General features: G+C 45.3%; 1 protein-coding gene across 1 annotated transcript in view; it reads right to left on the bottom strand.

Annotated features, from left to right (window-relative positions):
* Positions 1-285: 285 nt before the first annotated feature.
* Positions 286-25,910, bottom strand: part of LOC118780489 (copine-9-like) — a 77,821-nt gene continuing 52,196 nt past the window's right edge. The window contains exons 8-21 of the mRNA XM_036533012.1: positions 22,728-22,791; positions 19,824-19,927; positions 19,602-19,706; positions 17,895-17,936; positions 16,090-16,165; positions 15,849-15,902; positions 15,682-15,743; positions 15,078-15,124; positions 14,493-14,674; positions 11,376-11,503; positions 5,678-5,780; positions 5,216-5,273; positions 1,279-1,352; positions 286-533 (exon numbers count right to left, since the gene is read on the bottom strand). Coding sequence (XP_036388905.1) covers positions 351-533; positions 1,279-1,352; positions 5,216-5,273; positions 5,678-5,780; positions 11,376-11,503; positions 14,493-14,674; positions 15,078-15,124; positions 15,682-15,743; positions 15,849-15,902; positions 16,090-16,165; positions 17,895-17,936; positions 19,602-19,706; positions 19,824-19,927; positions 22,728-22,791 — 1,282 coding nt within the window. The 3' untranslated portion in view covers positions 286-350. The remainder of the gene's footprint in view (positions 534-1,278; positions 1,353-5,215; positions 5,274-5,677; positions 5,781-11,375; positions 11,504-14,492; positions 14,675-15,077; positions 15,125-15,681; positions 15,744-15,848; positions 15,903-16,089; positions 16,166-17,894; positions 17,937-19,601; positions 19,707-19,823; positions 19,928-22,727; positions 22,792-25,910) is intronic.

Below are 25,910 nucleotides of genomic sequence, written 5' to 3'. Positions count from 1 at the left end.
TGAAGGGTTCTCCCCTTGTCGCGCCCTGGTAAACATCTACACTTGCGATGCTGGTAGCGTGGCCACAAACAGAACATTGTCTCTTTCCACATTTGACCATGGGGCAGCAGTGCAACGACTCGGGGGGGGGGGGGGGGGGGGCTTTTTGATTGGCGGAGAAGTGAAGCTTTGGCCGAGTTGGAGCTCCATGGCAGCGCTGGTAGCTCCTGCTTCCCCATGGTATAGATTGAGTCAGTGGGGAGCTTGGGGAGGGTGGAGAGGGGAGGGGGGGGGGGGGGGGGGGGGGACTGGTGAGTGGGGCAGGGTAACTGAGGTGATTGCCAGGTGGCATTCCCCAGTCTCTCCCCTCCTCAGATGCGCATGTTCAGGGCTGGCGAGGGCGTGGCCGCCAGGGCTGGGCGGGGCTCGATGCCCCGTGACTTCATGAAGGACAGCAGCTGGTCTGGGATCTCCGCCAGCACGTCTTTGGCCAGCCGGGCCATGCTCAGCACCTGGTTCCCTGATCGGTCAATGTAGTCACGGAATGGCACAAACTGCAGAGAGGGCCAGGACGCATCCAAGCATGATGGAGAAAGAGAAAGAAAAGTTAACCATCAAGAGACCGCTCAGGTTGTTCCCAGCAACAAGTACACTCCGGGAAAGTTTGTGGTCGTATTTACTAATCAGTCCAGTCATGGACATCTAACTGGTGTGCTCTTGATCTGATCAACCAAACTCCTTCCCTGGATATTATTTCCAAATTCTTTATCTGCTCTCTGCTTTGACCTTTGATTGCTTATCTATCTTAGCAGTCAGGTTTGTTTTAAGTGTAATGTTACATGACAAATGCACTATAAGTGCATCTTATTCAGTGCCTGCATACAGAAGTGTAAGAAATTTTTACCCATTGCAAGTAGTGCTGAACCTGAATTTCAGAGTTAATGGTTGAGGTTATTATTGGAAGTGGACAAGATCATCTTTGATCTGTTGTCAAGGGCAGAGAGTAGCTTGAGAGAATCAACATGAATGCAGGGGGAGATCAACTAGAATGTCCCCAGTGCATTTTGAGGGTACTGCAGTTGCTGAATTTGTCTGCTCAAAAAAAAAAAACAGGGCAGCAAGTGAAATTAAGAAACCTGTGAACTTTATTAAACATAATTTGAGGAACAGGCTCTGGCCAACTACATAGATTAAAAAAAAACCCATGGCACAACCTGGCTTTCATAAGTTATTTGTGTTGTGGTTTGTTGAAAACTGATGCATTGTTTCAGAGAAGGGTAGGAGAAAAGAACAGGATACCTGGACAATGTCTCTCTCAGCAAAGCGCCCTCTAGAGGAAACCCTCACCTCATCCCCATCCAGCTCTTCCATTGCTACAGGGACAGAAGGAGGTGATAAGGGGTCCTTTGTGAAACACAGGCATACATATGAAATAAACTTTGACTTTGCTGCAGAAACTGCAATCTGTAAGTACAGTCATGTGTCATGTAAACACCACTCACCTTGTTGAGCCAGTAAAGAGCTGTTTTAGTCAAAAGAGCTGCTAGTTTTAAAACCCTGGAGTTCAGGTTGTCACCAGCTCTTAAGATGACGTAAAACCCAGGAGTGCAACATACATTAGGCTATTGTAAATCTGTAAATTGTAAATTTCCCCAAACAGGAAATATGCCAAGAAAAAAGCACTAATCAAAAACAGTATGTCACAAAATACAGGATGTCACAAATGACAAATCTTTGGTGAGCACCATCTCCATCTCTCAAGTGACATTGAAGGATGTACCATCATGTGTCAATTGTCATTCAATCTCTGTGACTCAAAAATGGAAAAAAAGAAAAAGACACCATTTCATTTTCTGAAGAGGACTAGAGGTACGGGGATGTCCATTTAAAGTAAGCTATCAAAGCTAAGTAGCCAGTACAGCAGAGGAGTACCAATAACAGGCTACAGTGGTTGTCACGACAGCACCTTTGTGAATGAGGCATTAGACAAGCAAATTAGATAAAGCACTTTTGAAAATGTTCTGTAAGGAGGCATAGAAACCACAGACCCCCAAATCGTCATTATAAAGCTTTAATGCACATTAATGTCACCTGGTTCTTAATGCCACCTCATCACCCATATTTACAAAGGGCTTTCTGGTGATGATTTAGGTGGAACATACATTCAGTGGTGTTTGTTTCTTTTTGCTGTGTCGGTTTAGATGCGTACACTAAAGTCCCCTGTTACAGATTGTTACTGCCAAGGGACACCATGTACTCCGTGGTCTCTCCCGCCTCCGGTTGCTATTTTAACTGTGTTAACAGTGTTGAGGGGCTCCGGTGAAGGGGCACGGCAGAGACAGCGCACTGCATGTAGCGTACACGCAGTCCCATACTTTGTTCCTGTTGCGACTCTTTGGTGCCGAGCAGCAGCAGGTGGTGGGATTGCGCCTGGGAGACGTGGTGCAGAGGTGCCTTGGCTGTATGAAGTAGAGGAAGAGCAGCAGGGGTGGGGGAGTGGTGGTGGTGGTGGGGGGGGGGGGGGGGGGGGGGCTGACAGATGGCTGCAGGGGACGGAAGGGGAAGGGTGCGAGCGGAGACTGGAGACCACGCTCTCACATCTGCTGCCAAGCGGAAGGCGTCCCGGAGAGAGGGGCTCCCCCGACTCTCTCAAAGCCTTGTACACGGGGGACCCTGCTCGCTGGCACACACACACACACACACACACACATATGTACACATACACACACACGCACACACACATATGTAAACACACAGACACATGGGCACACACCCATATTCAAGCCCACTATCTCTCTGACTTACACACAGCACACACACCGTCACAGAATCACCCACACACATGCATAGTTACTGCATATACAAAGACCTCCTTGTATAGTGCTGGCTCATGAATACAGACACCCACAATTCTTTATGACAGAGGACAACCTGAAGAGGTTTGAAGAGGGATGCAGAGAGGAGGTACAACTGTATTTAAGTGGCACTGAAATTACAAATTGTGCCCCGAATGTTGAGGACAGCTGAATTATATCCAAGACTGAAAGTAGGCACAATAAAACAAAATTAACTACCAATCGCATATATGTAGTACCTTTTGTGAATCTCAAATGCTTTTAAAGTTGGGGGGTGGTTGGTGACTCATCTCAACCACCACCAATACATAGCGCCCACCTGGGTGGTGCCTTGCAGCCATTTTGCACCAGAACACTCACCACATCAGCTGAGGTTGAGGGAAGGGGATTTTTAACCAATTACACAGAAGGATGATTAGACACCAATGCAGACACCAAAGTCCTGCTCTGCTTGCGATAAGTGGCCTTTCAATGACCATAGATGTAACCAAGGTTTAGTGTATCATGTGAAAGATAGCACTTTCTACAGCACAATGCCAGAGTTGCAGCACTGAGGCACTGAATGTACCGAGTCTAGAGAGAAGACTGCCTCCTACCGACTCATTAATGCCACTTCCACCAGTACAGCAGTTCTCCCATCGAAGTACTACCCAAGCCCAGCCCCACTGAGCGCCACTAAACTTCAGCTATCTGGCAAGAGAAGGCTAGTGATAGGGAGGTGAAACTTCATTCATCCAGTATGGGTGGAGCTACTATGTTCCGTCAATCAGTGACTCTGTATAGCAAAACACTATAGTTGCATACATAATGACGACCATTATAAAGTAGCTCCGCCCATTTACGCCCATTACGCATAAAACCCCTCTCTTCCTTAACCACCTATGTTTGCCTGCATGAATAACAACATGAGGATTTTTGGTTTGTTGGTAGCAGGGCGTCTTCTGATGAAAATGTCGTGTGACCTGTGCAACTCCATTGCCACCTCCCAGCCTCACACTTTCAACCAACATGGAGTACGTCCCTCCATGAGCTTGCAATTTTCTGGGTACAATTCTGCCACTAATTCTCCTGAACTCATCTCAATGCATTTTAAGGCCATCCACAGGTCTGTGATTCAGGCGTAATAATATTCCTTGGGGAAGCACAACATTTTCCCCTTTGTTTTTACCATGTTTTGTTATTGCACTAATCTTCCTCCCCTTCACTCGCATTTTCCGCACAAATGCTTCACAGCAAATAGTTGGCTCTTGTCAAGCCAGTGGGGTTTGTGGCAGAAAATAATCAGCTTTAATACATCGAAATTTTGTCATGGGTGAAGTAGACCAGAAATGTTACACCACACACTGTGCCTTTGTGCAGACACCACATGATCAAGCCAACAAGAGAGGCTGCAGGGGAAGAAAAGAACGCGAAGCCAAGGTGTATGAAAAGAAAGAAATGGAGGAAGAACAAGGCAGGGGAAACAACAAAAAAGGAAACAAGAAAAAAGAAGAAGGAGGCAGGTTGCCGGCACTATGTGAAAAGCTTTTAGGTGGACACTCCTGCAGATCCTTGTTGAATAGGCTATTGTGAGCCCTGGAGGTGACAATGTCTGTTTTGATGGATTTCGGTCAAATGGCTGTTACCATAGGGGCACTTACTTCTGCACAGCCATGTTTAAAGATCGGTCCAAAAAGCTTTATGAAGCACTGAACACAGACACCCCTCTTGAGAATACAGGTGCTGTGGAAGTGGAGCAATCAGAGTCTCTCTTTGTCACACAACTCCATATACACACGGTAACACACACACACACACACACACACAGGCACAACCACATCCATAAATACTCCTAAACACACACCCAGATACACAAACACATCTGTAAATACACTGCCACACTCACACATACACACAATCACATCCATACACGCTCCTAACACTCACACACACATTCACAAACACTTCTGTATACAAACGGCCACATACAGACACATACACGTACACGCGCACACACACGTGCGCGCACACACACACACACACACACAAACACAGATCTCAGGCGGTGAACTCTCAGCTGTAGTTGCGCGGTTGGACGCAGCAACCTCTGCTACGCTTGGCTGGCTTCACAGAGACTGGCTCTCGATTGCCTAACCAAGGGGAAAATGCTGCAGAAATGACACCAGATGATGGCAGTGACACGTCCTGCTGGGCTGGCCCGGCCACGCACAGCGGCTGCCTGCCTCAGATCCCCTCACTCAGAGCGGCACGGTGGTGCAGCGGCAAAAAAAAAAAAAACCGACATCTGAAAGATTTCTAAAGAGAAACCAAAAAATGTGGGGGGAAATCGATTGAGAGATGAAAGAGTTGTTGTCCCTCATCCCGAGACGAGGCAAACTCACCGTCAAACTCGGCTGGTCCCACCCCCACAATGATGATGGACATGGGCAGGGAGGCGGCCTGCAGAGGGAGACATGCACACACACCCACACACACACACACACACACACACACACACACACACACACACATACACACAAATAAGCAGTGAATCTTACACATAATACATATCCCAGATATAATAATGTAAAATAATGGAGAGTGTAAAAATAGTACACATCATTAAACTTGAGTGAGCTGGAGGTATGAGTGAGCACACACACACACACACACACACACACACATGCTCTAAGCAGAAAATCTGATTACAATTATGTAGAAATACTACACATCACTGGGTTTGAATGAGCTGGAGGCATTGCACACATACACACATACAGACAAAAGCACACACTGACACTTTTCACAGGTCACAGGTCAAGATGGCTGAGAGCACAGAGAGGTCAGAGTGGAGCAACACCCACATTGACCACTGCCTCCTTGGTCTGCACCATGTCGGAGATGACGCCGTCAGTGATCATGAGCAGCACGAAGTACTGCGAGCCGTCCGTCACATCCGCCGCCGACCTGAGGAAGATCGCAGACACAGCGCGGTCACCTTCCATTCACCTTCAGAACACTTAGGTCAGCAAGACAGCTACCACATCATCACTCACCATATCACAAGTCTGCATGTTTCTCCTTTATTCCGGGGTATGGCACTAGTATTTGCATGTGTACATTGCTCTGACATCTTATATGTAAAGTTTCGCTGGACTAGAGTGGAGACTTATCAAGTCAAGCGATAAGCCACAGGGATAAACATGTTTAAAAGATAGTGAAAGGAATAGCCTTGCTCATTGCTAACAGTCCTGCCGGCAGACAGTTCCAGTCCTGCCCCCGCTGAATTAACCATGAGTGGGGGGGACAGACCTTATAAATCAACAACCCCTCAACAAGAGCCACTCTGTGCTTTGGAAAATCGCCTCCTCCCTTTGCTGTTAAGAAGACCATGGGCAAAGGCATAGAGGAATTAAGCCAGTGGCAGTTTCAACCTTACTGCATGTTCCTTGGGCTTAGTTTCATCTCAGAAGTGATAAATGACAGCTTATGTTTGACAGCAAAAGGCGAAAGCGTCCATGCTAAGTACTTCGTCCGTCTGGTTAAACTGGTTTGTGTGGGTAATAAATACCTGATTAAAATGGTGTCACACTCAGATGAACTCAACGGTCGGTCAAAGCCTCAACTCTCCCTGATGAAGCTACGCTAAAAACAGATTCTCACCTCTGAAGACATTCATTTGATCTATTTAACCAGCTTTTACCTGCATCCTTTTCCAGCCCCAGATGCCCCTTACCATATGCCAAAAATCGCATTCTATACTATAATTCATTCATTCATTCTCTGTGCTATCTGCTCATTATCTATATTCCATAATGCCAAGCTAAACTCATACTGTATGCCCTATACTCACATTCTATACTTACATTTTATACTCACATTTTATGTACTCCTGCTCAATACTCACTCAATACTGTCTGTCTCTCATTCAATATTGTATTCATGCTGCGTGCCCTCAATCTGTAAACTATGTTAATTTCTTTAAGATTCACCTCATGCGACTTGAACATTGTGTGAAAAATTTAGCTGTAAAACCCGATGGCGATTTAACTGTTGAAGGCTAAAGCCTACTGATGGCATGATGATTGCCACTGTAAAAGCTCATTGCTGTAGAGTGGTAGGTAATACAGGGTTGCAGTAGTATCAAACTGGAAATCGGTGGTGGTAGTATACAGTTGTATGCTTTATGACATCATGTATTCTCTTTGTTGCAATGTTTCCATAACTTCAAAATATAACAAGAAAGATTCAACATAGATACAGGTGCTTATCTAACTTGTCTGACTTTATTAAATGCCATTTTTGCAAGTGGGTAAGAACATCTGGCTTGATGCATCTGGCTTGATGAATAAATGTAAATGAAAATGGAAATGGAATTCTAAATGGAAATGGAACAACCTGGGCTGAGGTCACAGCTCTCATTGAAGCATCTGATGTGACAAAACAGTTTTACTGTGGCGTCTCTGTGATGAATCCTGACTCGGGTTCCGACGCAGCCTTGATCCGCGAGGCAGCGCCCTTTACCTGCGCAACACGTGGAATATGGCGCATCGCGAGGTGGACTACGGCCATGTGACCTGTGGGACCGCCCGTGTAAATCTATCTGTTCCTGGGGGCTGGCGAGGTGTCATCTATCACCGGGAGGAGGGATCTGTCACTGGAGACCCCCGGTGGCGCTCCGCAATCACAGCCCTGACTGATAGGGCCTTCGCACTCCAGGCAGCTGTATCACCGGAACAGGGTAATTTGTAGAAGGCAGACAGGGCAAGCGCCTCTCTCTCTGACTTACAGCAGCTCTCTTTTTCTCATTAAAATATATGTGGTAGGACACTTATTAGTCTGGGCCTTCCCCGGGATTCTGGTGTCTGGGGCGATAATTCAGGCCGGGTTTCCTGCTGCCTGGTGGCTTGAGCAATGTTACTGTATAAAAATCCAATATTTTAGTTCTTTTTAGTTCTACAGTATGTCTACCTCTAATTTAAAAAAAAAAAAGAAAAAAACAGCAGATTTATTTTTTAAAATTGTGCATCAAACCATGAATATCAATATTCACAGATGTGTTATTTTATATTCTGTTACCATGTTGTTGCTCTTTGCAGCTGACACGTTACTTATGTATCTTTCCAGCTGGTGGCCCTGCAGGTCACAAGAGCATCTGCCAAATTAAAAAATAAGCAATAATAATAATATCACGATATATATTTTAAAATGACACATTCTACTGCTTCTCTACACTCATTGCTAAGATACATCCAAATGAGCTTTAGTGAGAAATGAGAACAATGTATTTTAATTAATTTGGAAAAAAATGACTGTTAGGGAGAAGAACTGATGTTTATATACATTAGTGAACTACCTCCTATGGCAAAGCTCAACACATATGTTATTTTCCCTTTAGGGAAAAGCCCTGACCCAATTGTCTATATATGAGGGTTGGGGAAAAAGATTGGAATAGCCTACTGTGAACATTAGCCTGAATATATATGAGGTTTATATACTGCAAAACAAGAAATGTTGGCAAGCAATTCATTTTAGAGGATATTACAAGTGAGGAAAATAATAAATGAGTCTTTCCCTTCATGCAAACATTCACTAATGTACTATAGCAGACAATAACACTAATATTGCGATGGCGAAGCCTCTTTCCAAGCAATACAATTCTGATAAAGTGCAGCACAGAGCCATTTTAATCAGTTTTGTTAGCCATTGTATTTTCTTTATATGCTTTTATGTTAGCACTTTATCTTGATGCTATGTTTACAGTCTGCCTGCATTGTAATGATATATTATGGAGGTTGCTCAAGCTGCTGTGTTGCATTTAATGTATCATAGCATACTGGTCTTTTAAATTACTCTTGCAAGTGAGCATGAACACACACATATACACACACGTACACACACACGTACACACACACACACACACACACACACACATCACACAGGATATATGAATATATGAACTCCCTGTCAGCTCCATTGTTTATCACATTTATAAGATGTGAAATGGAGCGCCAGGGTTAAAGGTAAGCCCGTGGAGTCTGGGCTTAGCGGCTGGCACATGTGAGGGAAGCTCTGCTCAGGATGAGGCTCCTCTCGTAGCTGCAGTGCAGGAGGTGGGAGGCGGCACAGCGGGAGGCAGAGATTTCTGCTGGCTGGATTTCCACAGCCCCGCTTGCCGTCTGGAGCGATAGCAGGAACAGGAGCTGAGCTGAGCAGGACCGGCATCTTTCTGATCCGCTGCGGAGATTCGCGGGATCGCAGCTAATCTCCCCAATTCACGACCAGCCAGTTACGACCTAGATATCCAGTGTCACCCGCAAACAGAATGTTTGCAGAACGCTGAGGTGGACCAGCCTACAGGGCTAGATTTGCATATTATGCAAAATTTTTTGCCTGTCAATACATTTCAATATCAGCTTGGATCTGTCTGAGAGGCATTGCATAACATTTTCTAGAAGGTTTAAAATCTATGCCAGCTTCAGCTGTGGGAAGGCTGGGCATTTCCAGGGAGGTGGTCCTGGCGTTTATGTACTGTAAGGCACACCCTAAGTGGGTAGGGCACTTCCTGTGAGGCTGTGAGGTCACCACTCTGTTGGGTGGGGGTGGGGGTGGGGGGGGGGGGAGTCAAACGAGGAGAAGAGCCAGGCTTGCCTCCCACGGCTCCTGGGCCGACTCGACGGGGCGACCAGCGGCCTTCGCCCACCTCCCTCCTCCTCCTCCTCTCGGTGAGGATAGAGCACAGTCGGAGCTGGGGGGAGAGGAGGGGAGCGGAGGAAGGGGGGAGGGGGGATGACAAAGCACGACCGGGCCAGCGTGTGGGAGGCCGTGCGGAGAACGCTGACTGTTCGGCTCTGAAGGCCCGAGCTCTCAGTCCTCGCTCCCAGAGCCGATGCGAGAGGCCCCGGTCCTTCCCCGCGCCGCATGCTGCCTGGTTACGCAACCCAGATCAATTACCAGGGGGTTACTGCTTCCCATGTGCTGGCTATAAATACACCAGCCACAATCAACAACAACAGCAGCAGTAGCGGGTAAACTCACACATTCATAATCACAGTAAAGTTTCTTAAAGATAAAAATAGTCAATTGGCTGTCAGAATGTTCTGACAAGGGTGGATTCGTGACGCAACCATGAAGGAGCTGAAAGAGCTCGTACTGTAATGTTCAGCCTATTCGGGAGGCATGCTTCCCTTCCCCCTAGAGGTGTCAGGCAAACATCGTAATAACTCATCTCCACGAGTGTCCCTGACACAGGCCCCATTAGACCTAGGCGCTTAATGCATGCAAATAGGGTGTCTGCTGAATGTATGGAGGGAGTCCATAAGTGTTATTTCTGCCTTAATAGGGAGCGTTAAAGATGAATAATGAAGAGGTGTGGGACAGAGCCGGGCTCTCCAGGCTGGGAGAGAGGTGAGGCATGGCTGCCGGAGGGGTAAACGTGTTCGAGAGACCCACAGAGCTCTGCGCCCAGGGCATGAGAACAGCAGGGGAGCTGCATGTGTGTGTGTGTGTGTGTGTGTGTGTGTGTGTGTGTGTGTGTGTGTGTGTGTGTGTGTGTGTGTGTGTGTGTGTGTGTGTAATTGTGTGCCTGCCTGTGTATGTGTGTGGAAGTATGCATGCACAGGTCTGTGTGTGTCTGTGTGTGGATGATAGGAAAGCACAGGACAACTAAATCCAGTGCAAAAAATTATTTACATCCAGTGATTCAGTGAGGGAAAAAGAGTGCAGGAAAGGTATTTACAGTGGCAATGAAGAATAATAAACCTATACGGCAAGAAAACAAGTAATTAACTTAAGTCAAACTGTGTACACTAAAACTCCAAAATTTAGACGGTGGAAAACAATCCGCTACAGCAGTGCACAGTAACAAAGCTCTTGCATATAAGCCTCTTGCCTCTAACTTCTCCCTTCGCCAGCCAAAAACAGACTGTTTAAATCGACATTAAAGTCAGGGTTCCCTCCACAGGATTCTACCATTTCCCAGTTAGTAGGGGGAAAAATACATTTGCCTGACAACAAGCACTTATGCAAAATTTCACAGAAATAATGTATGAGACAAAAAGAACAATCACTGCAGGTAAGTAGGTACAGCATGTCAACCCATCAGGCTTTCATAGTGATACAAAATTAACACATCACACCAAAAAGCAAATGGTCCCTCCTAACATGACCAGACTGTCATGAGCAGCACATAATCCTGATATGTCTGACCGGCAGCGCCTCTGGTAGACAGCATAAATGAAGACCTGGAGGAGCGGAGAAATTATAGAATATGAGAAACTGGAAAACTACTGATGTGGTAGACTGAATAAAGTCTGCATGTATGATGTGCTGCGTCTCAGTTTTGCTTAAGGTGTTGCAATGGACGGGAGAATTGCAATGAGAAATGTAAGCAAAGCTAACCACCACTCATGCATAACCTTGACCAGTATGGATTAGCAGAAGGAGGTGTTGAGTAGTGATGTCTCAGTGTACAAGTGACATGATTAAATGCAATAAGTGCAACAAACCTTCGAGTGTAGAACACTAAGTTAGAGAGCTCTGTGCCCCTCCCCCCTTTCTTACCGTGCCACCTGGTTGATGACTGGAGCGAAGTTGGTTGGACCGTACAGCTGGACGGTCCTGAGGCTCTGGAAGTAGGCCTCCAGGACTCCTTCGATTCCTATGCAATTGGGGTTTTCACTGTCTGAATTCTGGAAAAAAAATCAAAACAGAAATTCACATCAAAGCCTATTGATGAATTTATGCTTCAGGAGATCAGGCCTTCTGTCATCCCCTTCTATGGAGCTATTGATCACTATCACTCAAATAATCAATCAGTCAATACATCATTCGGGAGTTAGTGAGAGGGAATTAGTATCCAGTTTAACCTCTCCACCTCACCAGAAGTCCATTCAACAGCAAAAAATTAAACTAAATTCAAGTACACCTGACTAGCTTTCAAAGCCAGTAGCTGTTCTATGTATTAACATTTCTATGAATTGCAAGGCACAAGACCAGAAGACTGGAAATGTCCATGAATTGTATGAGTATAAAATTCATAACAAAGAAAGCACTGAGTCATAATGCCTAATCATTATGGGACTTCATTTTATAGCCACTGGAGACAAAAACAATGAACACACTGCAACTGGCATTCCCTCTGTGCCAGATTAAGGAACATTATTTTGCTGTTCTACAAGTCAGCAATGGTGTTTGATATCACACATTTAACGAACATTTAATCTGAGAAATGTCTTGCATTCAGGATGCTGCCAGTGCTGACATATTTTCTACATTTATCTCCCCTTTGCATGTGGTATGGAGACCTGACTAAGACCTGTTTGAAACTTAATTTAATATGCAATTAAATACATCATCAGCAGTGTGTAGGTATTTAAATTCTCCTTACAGATCAGCATATTATCCTTATTTGGACAAGAGTTTGAAAAAGGCCCAGCTCTAATTGGTGGACAGTCATGGAGAGGAGGACTAGGCAGCTGCAGTTATCTCAGTGACACAAACAATGATACAGACAACACAGTCCCAGTAAAATTACAGTCTTTACACACTTGAATCTCTTCGCTTGTCTATCCCTGTCTAGATTTCCCTGGGGGGGAAAAAAAGCAAAAGCAAAACATAGGTGGCCTGATATTTGAAGGGGACGTCCAAACAGATACAAGACTCCAGACAGCATCCATCAAATAATTATCTGAGCTAATTAAAACTGTCTACGCATGGCAGAATTTCAGCCTCGTCATGCCAAAGTAGCTTTTAATTGGCAGGGTTGATTAACTGATGACTGCAGTTCTGGTGTGTGAAAAGTTAGAGGCAATCAACTGTTGTTGGAAACTTGTTTCAGCAAAAGAAACTCAGCTCTGCTGGGGAATGCGGTGAACGTGTTATAGGCATTAAGGCATGGGGCAGTAATGTGGCATAGTCGTAAAGAAGAGGGTTTGTAACTCTAAGGGTGGGGTGCTCCTGTTGTGCTCTTAAGCAAGACATCCAGCTGTGTAAATGGGAGATATCTACAGTGTCTACTGCGTGTAAGTTGCCCTGGAAATGAGTGTCAGCTAAGCAAATAGCATAATGAATCAGTGTTGACCAAGGAGAGACTGGTGATTTTTCTTGGGTCACTTTTATGGAGTGAGTTGGAGGGAGGCATAGATTAGGTTAGGGGATATCACTGTCAACACTATCAGCATGCTGGTTCTCTTTGTCCTTTTCTCATTCCCAGCTCTCAGCCAATGACACGGACACTCACTTGGGTGGCGTTTGACAGTGTGGAATCATTGCATCAAACACAACTAGTTCCACTCCACTCCATTCTTTGGAAGGGGTGTGTACCTCTCTTTAATTAATAAGAAAATGCATGTGAGCATATACACATATGACCCTCTTCTGTGAAGATGCCTTGCCTAAATGGCACTTCAGAGAAGAAAAAAAGAAAACTACTCCTACCAACAGCGGTAAGAAAACCACAGAATCTTCTATGCAAATACCACAGCTCCCCGCTATCCCTTTGTAGTGTTAATGGACAACTTCTCTTTTGAAACAAACCCATATGACCCCATAACTATCCAAGCTGTTGAAGGACCGTCACAGGGATCTTTTTCATCACCAATTTGCAGAGGTTCCCAGAAGACGTGCTCTATATATTTATTCAAAGTTATGTTCTTTGTGATGGGGGGTTCAAACTGCAGCAGGCCTTGACCGCGCCATCCCCGCTGTGTCGCCAACAAAGCCGTGGAAAAGACACTTCTCTCTAGCAGAGTCGTGCTAATTGGGGTAGCTGAAACCCCAGGAAAAGGGGGAATCTTATCCTTATTTATAAAATAATCCCGCTCAGCACCATCACTGTGCCAGAAGATTGTCCAATGATATGACAGAAACCTTGATTTCTGTGGTCCTTTCTGTGACTTGTCTTCAAAACGTGTCTCCCATCATTCTGAAGAAGGTCTATTTCAGGCGTTTGTCTGTGCAGGCCTTATGTTCGATGGCCTTCATTTTCCTTTTTTGTCTGTCCCTTCCCTGTTCGCTGTCTGTTTTTGTGCTCAGTGACTCACAAGTGTTCTCTCTCTCCCTCACTCTCTCCCTCTCCCACCTCCGCCCCCATCTCTGCCTGAGAGGGTACTTTCAGGCTGGCTTGAGATCTTTTGAACTTGTAGGCTTCCACAGCAGTCACTATGGTTCTTGTTCACTGGACTCTCCACTGGGCATTTTTGTTCATTTTGGCTCTGCCTTTCTGTGGTGCATTCTGTCATGATTCTTGCATTATTTCTGTGGTCTGTGAAAAGGGGCTTTCATCCCCCTCAAGTCCTCTGAGATGTCACATTTTTGCAAGCACTTTCAATGGAACCTGAGAATATTTTATCCTAGTCAATGTCAATCTCTCTGTCTCCCCCACAGTGAATTGTGTGGAACTAAAGAACATATGTAAGGGTCAGCATTGGCTTTCTCTCTGTCTCTCTCTCATTCCCTCTCTCCCTCTTTGTATGTCCTGTCCTATGTTTGTAAGGGTCAACTTGATCTTGATCTCTTTCTCTCTCTCTCTCTCATCTGATAGTGGCGTATTTGGTCTCTATCTTTTTCTCTCCCTCCCTCTGTCAAATCATCCTTGTCTTAAGAATGAGGGTGAGTATGCCATTGACATCTGGTTGACAGCATCGGTCCTCATCCCTCCACAGAGAAGTGTTGCCTTACCAAAGGGAACGCGTGTGAGATCTTGCCGTCTGGGGGCAGCTTGGCGCCAAAGCCGTAGGCGGGGAAGAGCTTGTCGCTGTCGTAATCCTGGATGATCTCGCCCACGGCCTTCAGCGCCATGGCGTAGGCGTTCATCTGGTACGGGTTCATGTAGTGAAGAGAAGTGGGCTGGGAGGGGTTCCCTGTAAGAACACGGACACGTGACCCAGATCCGTCAAGGCCCACCAAAATACCATTTACCCAATCCTCTATCTGTTGGTATTTCAGTGACTAAAAAGTAAGAGCTATGTTATTTATGGGTGATGAGGTTGCTAAAGGCTACTAAACACCTGGGTACCTCTGAGAAAAGTGAGTGCATGCAGGTTCAGGTTGTAAAACAGTGCCAGCTACTTTTGTTGGTACAAATAGTAGACATGTACGTTAAAGATAAGCTTCTGGCCACGAGGCAATTACAACATGATTTGTTTTGTGGTTTTGGAGCTGTCCAGTGGTTCTACATTGGTGTCAAACTAAAAAGGCTCCTCAAAAAGAGCTGAAAGCTTAGGCACATGCAATCATCAAGAGGCCTTGATGCTCAACACCTACCATTGGATGCTGTGAAGTCTATGGCCACTGTGAAGTTGAGCTGGGTCCTGTTGAGAGAGACCGGAGGTATGTAGAAACCGCGTAAAAAGAGAATGCAAAATCGACAAGGAGCACAGAGATGTCTCTACTGATGTGTTTTCAATGCGCCAGAACGTGACACATAAATCACACAGATGTCACAAACCGCAACGGCCCAGTTTGTAATGGGAGGAGAGTTTGGCTGTGCCTTTGAGGTTTAAAACCTCAGAGAAATGGCTCCCGGGTCTATCGAAAAGGCATTGCCCCGAGCGCTCCCAGAGGACACGGACATGTGCTGGGTTCGCCAAGGCCACCACCCCCGCGATACATTTCTGCGGGGCACGAATCAGCTGATAATGGAGTGGGAGCTCTGAGCCCGACGGGAGGTCTTGGGGGCCTGGCGGCGCAATAGATTGCAATCAGGTTAAACACACGGGCCCGCAAGCGGAGGCTCTCTGACAGACAGGGAGCGGCGGCGCTTGAGACAGCTCAGCATGCACGCGGGCCGCTAATCTGGCAGATTGCTGTTTGCACACCGAGCTGCGAGGTTCTTAATTAACGTCAACACGATTAACGTTGCCCTCACCCGCCGCGGATGAAATCCACAAATGTGTACTCTGACTCCACTTTGAAGGACAGCAGCGTTACCTGCAGACAGCAGCGGGAGGAAGGGGACATCAGATTATGATAAACACCAGAGTCCCGCAAAATCAGCATGAGGGCACAACAGCCATGAGAAGAGTTGGTGCTTACCGTGCCAGAGTTGACATACTTTTTCTTTTTGCCTTTCTTTTTTGGATTCAGTACCTAAATTGGGACGAAATAAGATTTAATACGAGTTTCACAGGGTAATGTTTATCACTGCTGTAATAAAAATGTTAACAGTATTAATAATAATAACAAATAGCCCAACTTTGAACAATGGAATGTGAGACTTGATGATACTGATGAGTAACAGTAGGCGTCTGTCTCTCAGGCACCGGAAACCTCTCACCTCATAGACGTTGAACTGGCTCTGGCCCCGCGACAGCTCTCTGTAGCTGGTGGTGAACTCGCCAATGAAGTCGTGGCTACAGGAGAGAGAGTCACACCCGTCACCTCAACTGCACTCTTGCCCTCTCCTCAGCCCTGCGAGTCACTTAATGTCACCCCCCACACACACACGCTCACACATACATACACACACAACCACACACATTCACACCCTTGCAATCACACACGCCTGCTAGCGGAAATGCAAGCATTGCACATACACACGCACACTTCCTCATTCAGATCCCCTGGCTTTTTATGGGACGGGAAAACATTCAGCAAAGATAAAAATAGCACATGCAGCCTCAGCCTCTATTTCTGTATCCCTACCCGAAGGCTGTGGACCATCGCTTCCGTGAACCCTTCTTACTTCCTAATTTCATCGCTTTAATATTTAACAGGGTTTTTTTCTCTTTTTTTTGGGCTTGGTGCAGTAGACTTCCTCTCTGCCCAGCTCACAGGGGACATCGATAGGGTGAAATAATGAAATTCTATTGGATGTGCAGCACCTGTTTATCTGCTATTTATATTCTGTGTGGGTATTTTCTAATGGTTTGCTTGTCACCCTGTATAAGGGTACCTGGCAGCTAAATAAATAAATACGGAGCTGAGTCAGTTCTCCTTACTGAAACATGCGCTACCTTTTCAACAAGGACACATCAAATTGGCCCTCTGTACGGCCATACTTATTAGTATGCCGCACCTGTATCGTGTAATGTCCTGGAAGTCACCCTGGACTGAGGTGTCTGACAAAGAAGTAAATATATAAATATATATTTTTTGAACTCTTTTTAAAATACTTAGGAAACATTAGACAGATTGTCTGTATGCGTATGTAGTCGCTGTACTCTCTTTTATGGTAGGTGACACGACTCCCGAGGATGAAGCTTTGAAACTAGTGCTTTGTGTCTTAAACAAGGTGGGTGAGGACTGTTCTTATGTGTGGGAAGCAGTGTTACCTAAGGTTACCTAAGGTTTTGCCCCCCTTGTCAAACACACACAAACGTCCATGCACACACAAGCATGTCCGAACACGTGTCCACATATGCAAACACATACATAAACAAAAGCACAAGCTCACACACACATGCATATACAAACACATACATGTTCACGCTCCCACAGACACAGACAAACACACACACAAATACGTGCTTGCACACACAAACACATACAAACACATGTACACAAATGCAAACACATACACAAACAAATACACAAGTACACACACATGCATACACAAACACATACCTGTTCAGGCACACACACACACACACACACACACACACACACACACACACATGCACACACGCACACCCACGTGCACACAGTTTCTTTATGTCTTTATGTCTTGTCCTCTCCTTATGTCTGTGTGGATTAACCATAAATTCAAATTTGGGATTAAATTAACCATTGCACCTATTGCAAGAGCATTTGCAATATTCAAAATACAGCAATTCACCTAATAAACAGCATGTTGATTTATTTCAGTTTTGATATTTGACTCATTTTCTTATCAGCTGGGCTTGGTATAAGGCTGTGTTATTGAAAGCATCTGAGAGAAAACCAATAAAAATGAGACATTATTCATCATAAGAACGAAGCAGACAGAAATCACTGTGATCTTGCTCTCAGCAGAGCTAGTTCAGAGAGATCACTCCTTTCAGATGGTCTCTCTCCCTCAGAGGGATAAAATTGACTTGCAGGAAAAGAGGCGTGAAAATTAACTTTGGAGTGGATGAGTGCAAAGAAATTGCTCATAATTACCTTCCATCTCTGTCCCAATCATACACATCCACCTTTACCGTTCTGGAAATAAAAAAAAGAAAAAAGTGAGAAGATTTTGCATTTTCAGCCAAGAAACAGATTATGCAACCAGGTCAGGTACCTCCAATTTCTATCGGCTAAAAACGTACAATACACTGAATTTCTGCTTCATGTCCCATATAAGACTTGTACTGCCGATTGTAATGGCCTTCATTATCTAGGACATGTAGATCTTCTGGTTGCTCTTCCTACAAGGGTTATTCAGTCCAGTTAGGTTTACTTGTACGTCTGTCACATTATAATGACCCAGGTGAGAAGAGTGGAAGTAACCTTTGGGGTCCTGTAGAAGCACTTCCATAATCCTGGCTACAGAATAGTATATGGCCTCTGAGATATCCTGAGCAGTCACAACATTATCATGTCACAAAAAAAGCGAGATTGGATTGTAGCGGATGGAAGTTAGAACCGAGCATGTTCTTTCCTGACCAGCAAGGGCGACTCCCACAATGGGCAAATTGAGAAGGAGGGAAATTGTCCCAGGATGAGAAAACGAAGCCTTTACAGTGGCTCAGCAATCTCCTGTCCAGTGGGAAATTACAGCACAGGCAGGGGGTGCTCTTCGTGTTTCCTCAATCTTCATTATGGTCAGATGTACAGAAACTGTGGATGGTTCTAAGCTGACCTAGTTTTGCCATTCTCCTGAGGGGATGCTAACGGCTCCGTCACTGCAAGATAAAGCATTGGTCTCTTCCCGATCAATGTGACTTTTTAATGTCGCATTTGAACCCGGCTGAATGACAGGAGCTGAGCTGATCTGCGCCGAGCGTCGAGAACCCACGCCCTCCTGGTGATGTCCGCTCTTGACGGGAGGGTGTTTGAAAAGTGCCTGCATGGTGAGGGGACTAGAGATAACCCAATGCTCAAATCCTCTGTGTTAATCCCAATAACACCAGCGCTGGCCCCTGAGACGCCACGGCCGACTGCTGGCATTATTCTGACTGCCACAGGGCACAGCTCCACTCTCTGTGGCGTCTTCAACATGGCGGATTTTCCCGCTGCCTGTGATGATATTATATCCGCAGGTTCTCCAGGGGCACACAGCACAAACTGATCAATAGAATCATGAGCTGGAGGGGGTTTACCACAGAAACATGATAAGCACAATGGTTCTTCCCCTCAGAAGATGGAAAGTATTGGAGAGCCAGTGAACTTTTCTGGAGAGGGGTGATTCAGAATCTCTGTTCAAACTCAGATGTAATTTTACCTCTCCAGTACTGCTGCAGTGACATAAATTTATGTTCCATTCTATGCACCAAGATTTCCAGCTCTTTGCCAGGACCTGTCAAACTGTTTGGATTAAACAGTTATTAAATGCATTGCTGCCTACAGTATTAATTAAGTGTGACATATTTTAAAGTTGTTTTGTAAACAGGTAGTGAGCAAATGCTAATTTGTTACAAATTGACTTTACGCTTACATGAGCAGTATCATTTGGGATTGACTGAAAAATGTTAAGATTAATATAAGGCTTGATGTTGTGAATAATGTTTTAAATACAGTTCAGTCACTTCCTGACCATAGCAAGTTGCACTTAATGTGTAATAATATATTCACAAATGGTTTCTACCCATATAAACAGGCCCTTTAAGCACAGTGGTACCCACTGTCAGTGTGGCTCTGTAGCTATCCCTCGCCTCACCCACATACCTGTCGTAGTCGCCGTTGCACAGTGCTCGCACGGGGATGGTGAACGGCTGCCACACGGGGTTCAGCGTGTTCTTCACCACCTCTGTCTTGTGGCAGATGGTGAACCTGGGAAGAGAGAAGAGACTGGGAATGGGGCGCAGAGCACACAGGGCGGGGGAACACGGGAAGTGTGGGGAGAACCCGGGGAACCCGCGGCGGCACCGGTTCCACAGGTGCACTCACGTTCCATCCTCGTTGCTGCGGTAGAACACGAGGAAGGGGTCCGACTTTCCGAAGAAGTCCTTCTTGTCCAGCTTGTTGGCACACAGCTGCATTGTGGCAATGTCCTGTATGGACGGTTACGAGAGGTTTGGGCTGAAATGATGCCCAGCTTGGCAGCATCTATCAAGTTTTACCCCTATTTGCATGCAAAATAAAAAAATGGCCAACAGACCACCCTTTAATTAATATGTGGTGAGTTTTTATGTCTTTCTCTCTTTTTCTTTTCTGCTTTCTCTCCCCTCCCTTATATTGTAAAACACCAGCTAGTGACTGCTGTTTGAAAGTAACCTCACCTAACAGCACTTTAATATGATGCAATCGATAATTGTATCACACATTGCATCAATGCTTGATTGGCATCCCTACCAAATTAACAAATTAAAAAAGAGCAAAAGAACAGCCAACAGGAGTACAGGGACAGCAGTTATGTGGTTAAGATTTCAGCATTTCATCTAGAGGCAGACTTTCATTGCAGTCAATCACTTCAACACCTGACTCCACCTGAACCATGGTCTTGATCGAAATTATGGATTGATCGATTTAGTCTTGGTTCCAGTCTGACTTTTAGTAATTTACTGAGAGCTGGACACCCACTGGCTTGCAGGATGGGTGCTGAGTGACTCAAATTCAGAGGGAGAGAAGCAAGGTGGCTGAGTTTAACTGCACACAGTTTAACCAATGAGAAATGTGTTGAAATATATTTCTATCCAGTGTGACATAACACAACATGTGGAACAGTCAACATTGGTCAGCATTCTGTGAAGCAGGACTTTATAGTCCTGTTTTTTCAAAGGATGGAATATTCAATAAAACTCTGTTTCTGGAAGCACGTATGATGCATGCAGTACTATTTTCAGGAATCAGACACAGAATCCATGGAACAAGAATTATTTTGTTCCTAGAACTGACTCTTGGTTTCTGTGAAAAATCTAAAGATGAGGGACTCTCCTTTAAAGGAATAAAACCATTATGCTTAGTTTGCCAGGGACTAATGAAATTCAATGCTTCTGAACGCATCATCAATTCTCTGGACTGTACTGCTTCAATTCCCCAAACCCTCCAGCTTAAATAAACATGAGTAAATCAAAGATATAGCTACATTGTTTGCCAGGCTTTTATTACATTACATTATTTATTTGCTCAGAGGCGTCACCCTGGCCGAAACCACTTATATTTTAAAGCTTATCTTTTACATATTATCCATTTACACTGTAATATATTTATAATGATTTTACATTGCAATATTTATACAGTATTTAATGATGCAAGTACCTTGCTCGAGGGCTCAACAGCAATGCCTCACCTTCAGTAACCTTTCAAGTGCAAGCCCAGCTCCCTACTCTCTGCACCACACTGTTGCCTAACAGCTTGGGTAAACTGATTTAAGACCGACTTCTCTCTATCACACCTCATTGACAACAAGTCATTATCCAGTTGCAGGCTATTATTGAGCCATTCTAGAGAGATGTGCGCGGAGTTGCCTCTCCTAACAAACTCAACGTACTCTAAGCAGCGGGGATTGCTGATCCAGACATCCTATCTCATCTGCCTTTGGAATCTGGGATCCTTCTGGGCCAAACTGTGAAGAGTGTCAGGTTCACTGAGATAGGCCTACTGTCCTATTCTCGCCAAGAAGCATTCCTATGCTGTTATTGAAAGCAATGGTTGAATGAATAGCCATACCAGCCATTCTGCGTGGTCAACCTAATTAGCGGCTGCTGGAAGAAAAAACATCATTCACAGTGTGAATTCAAGACTGAGGTTGAAACACAATGAAATGAGGTTACAGCTGAGCGACCACATGCTTGTCACCCAAATGCATATAACACAGAGCCGAGTAAACACAATCACGAGTGGTATGTATCACTATCCTAACAAGAGTAGGTGGAAAATTTTCCACTACTGAAAGGAAAATCTAGCTCGTTATTAGGATGAGTGACACATATTAGATAAGAACAAACAACCTGTCATCTCATTTTAGGAATGAAAGGGCAACTAAATGAAGAGATGAAAGGAGCGCGTGGCAGCTGCTTGGATGTCAAAAGACACTCTCAGGTATCGGGCGAGCGATCCGTTAGATGAAAAACAAGGAGACTGGGAGAAAAGCTGACAGCTGAGTAACAGTGGGGGAGTTCTAAGGGGAGCTCTTGCTTTTAATCTGGGTTCTTTGACTTTGACTCGCTCTCAGAACTGCGTCTCAGGTCTTGTCTCATGCCTCTCTGCATCTCCGTCACTGAGTCGCTCTATTCCCTCTTCCAATTTACCCTCCTCATCTGCGGCAATCTATGAACCCAGGAGCAATAACCAACGCTGAGGGCCACGGCTGGGCTAACCACTAAGCATTTAGCACAAGCAACATGAAAAAAAAAATGCAATATTTAAGAGGGAACTACTTTTAGTTATAAGCTAATGGGCACTTAGACCTGTTCACTGCTGTATATAAAACTTTGAAAAAGTGTCCTTGTGGCCATAGTAACCAATCAAAAAGGGTACCCAACTAATGCACGCTTAATGTCAAAAACAGAAAACTGTCCTTTTCAACAATGAACTGATATTTTGCATAGTGTGTCCAGTTGTCCAGTTGTGCTGTTCGGAAGACAGTTATGTTTCCAGTTTAGCCCACGAAGGCCCATGATTGGCCTTTACTGTTATCCCCCCTCCAGTTAACCAATGATTCACATGGTCTTCACTTGTTTTACTGGTGCTTTTTGCAGGCATCGCTGTGACGGAACAACCCTTCCTTTCCATAAGAGTGTACTCCTTTATGTGTCCCGCACTGCACTGTTTCCTGTTTGCACTCCTGCACACAAAGGAGCAAACCAAAACCAGCGGAGAAAGAAAGGGAAAGGGGGGTGTGGTACTGACCCGACAGTTGCTGAGCTCCTCCGCTGTGAATATAATGAGGCCGCATTTCTTCCCCGGGATGCCTCTGGGAGACGAGAGGGAAAAGAGAGATAAAGTGGCAGTCAGGGTTCCAGGGGTCACTCCTGCAAGCTGGACACGCAATTACCGCCCGCCCGAGACGGCTGCGCGCGTGCCAGCCCGCGGACCTGGCCGACTCGCTCCCGCCTTATTAGTGACAAGAGCGAGAGCGAGGACAGAGTTCAGGTCTTGGGTCAGGCCATCGGACAGTGGGAGTTATTTATAGATGGAACAGATTGCTCGCTTTCGCACCTTAAGATGTTGCCAAAAAGTCCTGGTGATATCTTACTGATCCACCACGCATGAGCCATGTACTGTATTTAGACAGATCTAGACAGACACATTTTTTCTTTCTTTTCAGCCTAGTTTGTTTATGTTTCTCTCTTCCTATTAAGCCTCACCATTTTTTTTTCTCTGTGATTAAACACTGTCACGCTCATAGGGAACTCATTACCATCCATGCAGATTAATTTATGCATTAAAAGTGCACTTTTTATCTCGAAATGTACGGGGGCGGCCAGTGTTATCAGGCTATGGATTTGAGAGCTTTGACAGGGAAGTGTCCGGGAATCCCCAGTGCATTTGTTATAAATGGGGCAGAGATGCGTATCCGCTGTCTATGGACTAACGACTTCTGAGGTGGGGAGCAAGCCCTTATCGCTAGCACATCCAGGGCAGTGCACTCTAGGGTTGGAAATAAGAGGAAGAAACTTGAAGGTTAAAAGTTGTACAGCATGAGGTCATGATTTGAATCACAGTGAATTCCACCCCGACAGCCTCAAGATTCTGATTGCGTGTTCTGCAAACAACAACCTTATCAGTTTAATACGTGAGGAGAACATAGGAGCCCATTCATCCGACATCCATCCAGTCTTTAGTCTGCAGCTGAACGCCTCTGCAATAGGAAGCAGTACCTCATTCTCATTTCCCCTTGGCTGTTTTCCTGGACCTTTGTGATGTCACAAACAGATTCTCTCTCCACTGCAATAAAGGAAGCACCAAAAACATTGAGCTGCATTCTGCTCACACATGGGTGGGGTCAACAACCTCTTTAAAATGCCCCTCAACACCTTTAACAGCCCACTGTACGGAAATCTTATTAGGGGCTCCCTCCCCCAAATCAAAACGAGATTACTTTTTTCAAGGGCGTCCTCCAGACGGGCGTCCCCCCTCCCCCATTACACACGGTTGAGTCACACAGAGATGAGGGACAGGTAAGCACTCCAGCCGCTGGCAATATAAAACACAATTAATTGTCAGTGTGGGGAGAATTCCTACTCCTAGTGAATCAATGCATTTTTCAGCAGGGACCTGAAAGTGATTCAGTGCACGTTGTTGGAATGTCTCTTCATAAATGACCCTCATCCATTCCGGTTCGTGATGGCCCTTGTGTATTCATGGTGACCTTCATTCCTCACTATTGCAGTCAAAACTATGGGGTGTCCAGTGAACATTCAAAGCAACCCAAAACCTCAACTCATCCAACACAAGTTTAAACCATGACCCTGTCCCAAAACCGTGACTGGCCAGTGCATGACTCAGTATGGTTTGGGAACAATGCAATTACAGCGTTATTGCTTGGATATTTGCCATAAAATGGGACTGACTCCAAACAAACAGATTGCAAGTTCCAACCTGGTATTCCTTCTAAGATCAGATCTTCCTAAAAGAGATTCTAAGCTCATGAACAAAATTTTCTGTAAGTACTATGGCCAGTCACTGGCTTGAGCAAGTTTTTAAAATTCATTTTGAATTGCTCTATGCACGCAAGTATCTGGCTCTGGCCCAGATTTTTTTTTTTTTTTTTTTTTGGAAAGGCCAAAGACAACAAAATTCATCAATTAATCAAATGCCATTGACCTTAACAACCTGTGCGCTTGTGATGCCACAAACTGCATCACAGAAACTAATGAGAGCAAGCAGGCCAGTTACCGTTCTGCTTCAGCTCAATTAGTTCAGGACGTTCACTTCATAGAGAGATCAAATTAGTCCACTCAGATTGAATTATTCTATTTGATCCAATTAGAAGCAGTGATTTGGAGGAAGGTTGCAGTCCTGTGTATCAGTCAGTTTGGCACAATGTCACCAGAACAAGTGGACAGCGAGTGGCTTTTACAGGAAGCTAGCAGTCTTCACAGGAAGACTTCACAGTGCTTGTTTTTACAGAAAATGGAAGTTCATTTTGCTGGAAGTGAACGGCTTTCATAGGAGGCAAGTAGATTTCACATGAAACAGGGCATTGGCGGGAGAGCCCTGGTTCTGGGTAAGCCTGTTTCGACCAGGACTCTCCGTGCCTCACCCTCCTCCCATATCCCTGAGTTCCTGCCACACTCAGAGCCAGAGAAAGAGGAGCTGAACACAGCCACTTTAATGGAAGGGAAGGAAAATTCTGACAGGTGCTTCAAATTTGCAAGCATGGTGGCATTTGGCAGCGTGGCACAGGAATAAGAGACAGCCACTACTTCATCCTTGTAGAAGTTACTTATCCTAGCCTCTCTTGGTATCCAGCTGTGTGTGTATATATTTATCCATATACAGACACACAGTCACACTGGATTCTGCTGAACAAATAGATAATACATAAAGCATAGAACTCGCTCACACTTTTTTAATGTATTCATGTGTCACTCAAAAAATAAAATGATATATAGTACAGTTCCACATCTGTAGTCTCACTGGGACCCCAACACTACCCTGCCACTGCTCTCAATCCTCAAAATCCACACTAAGGACAGTGGTGCTGTTTTGTCATCCTGCAGAGATCCGTTCAAAGAAGGAGAGAGAAATTTCTGCAGAACGGCAGGTCTCCCACAAGGAGGCCTGCATCAAAACAGGCGCTCATTGTCCGGCTGAGCGTGTGGCACGTCTCGTCTGTGGCCTCCGAGCCCTACACCAGACGGAGTTGGGGACATCCAGATTGACAAGCCGACAGCCTGACGAGCTCTGCTCCATTACTATCATCTGGGGGGTTACGTATGAAAGCAACAGAGGAGATAAAGACAAACACAGTGGAAGAAATACAAAAGTTTGTCCTGGCTGGCTTCAATCTGCCCCTGCAGTCCAATTAGGGAATGTTTCTGTGCCGGGCATTTTTTCTAAGCAGCAATATAAGAAAAGATATGCAGA

The sequence above is a fragment of the Megalops cyprinoides genome, chromosome 7, assembly GCF_013368585.1.
Source record: "Megalops cyprinoides isolate fMegCyp1 chromosome 7, fMegCyp1.pri, whole genome shotgun sequence".
Classification (NCBI taxonomy): Eukaryota; Metazoa; Chordata; class Actinopteri; order Elopiformes; family Megalopidae; genus Megalops; species Megalops cyprinoides.
The sequence above is the reverse complement of the archived record's forward strand: the minus strand, read 5'-3'. Positions and strand labels throughout refer to the sequence as shown.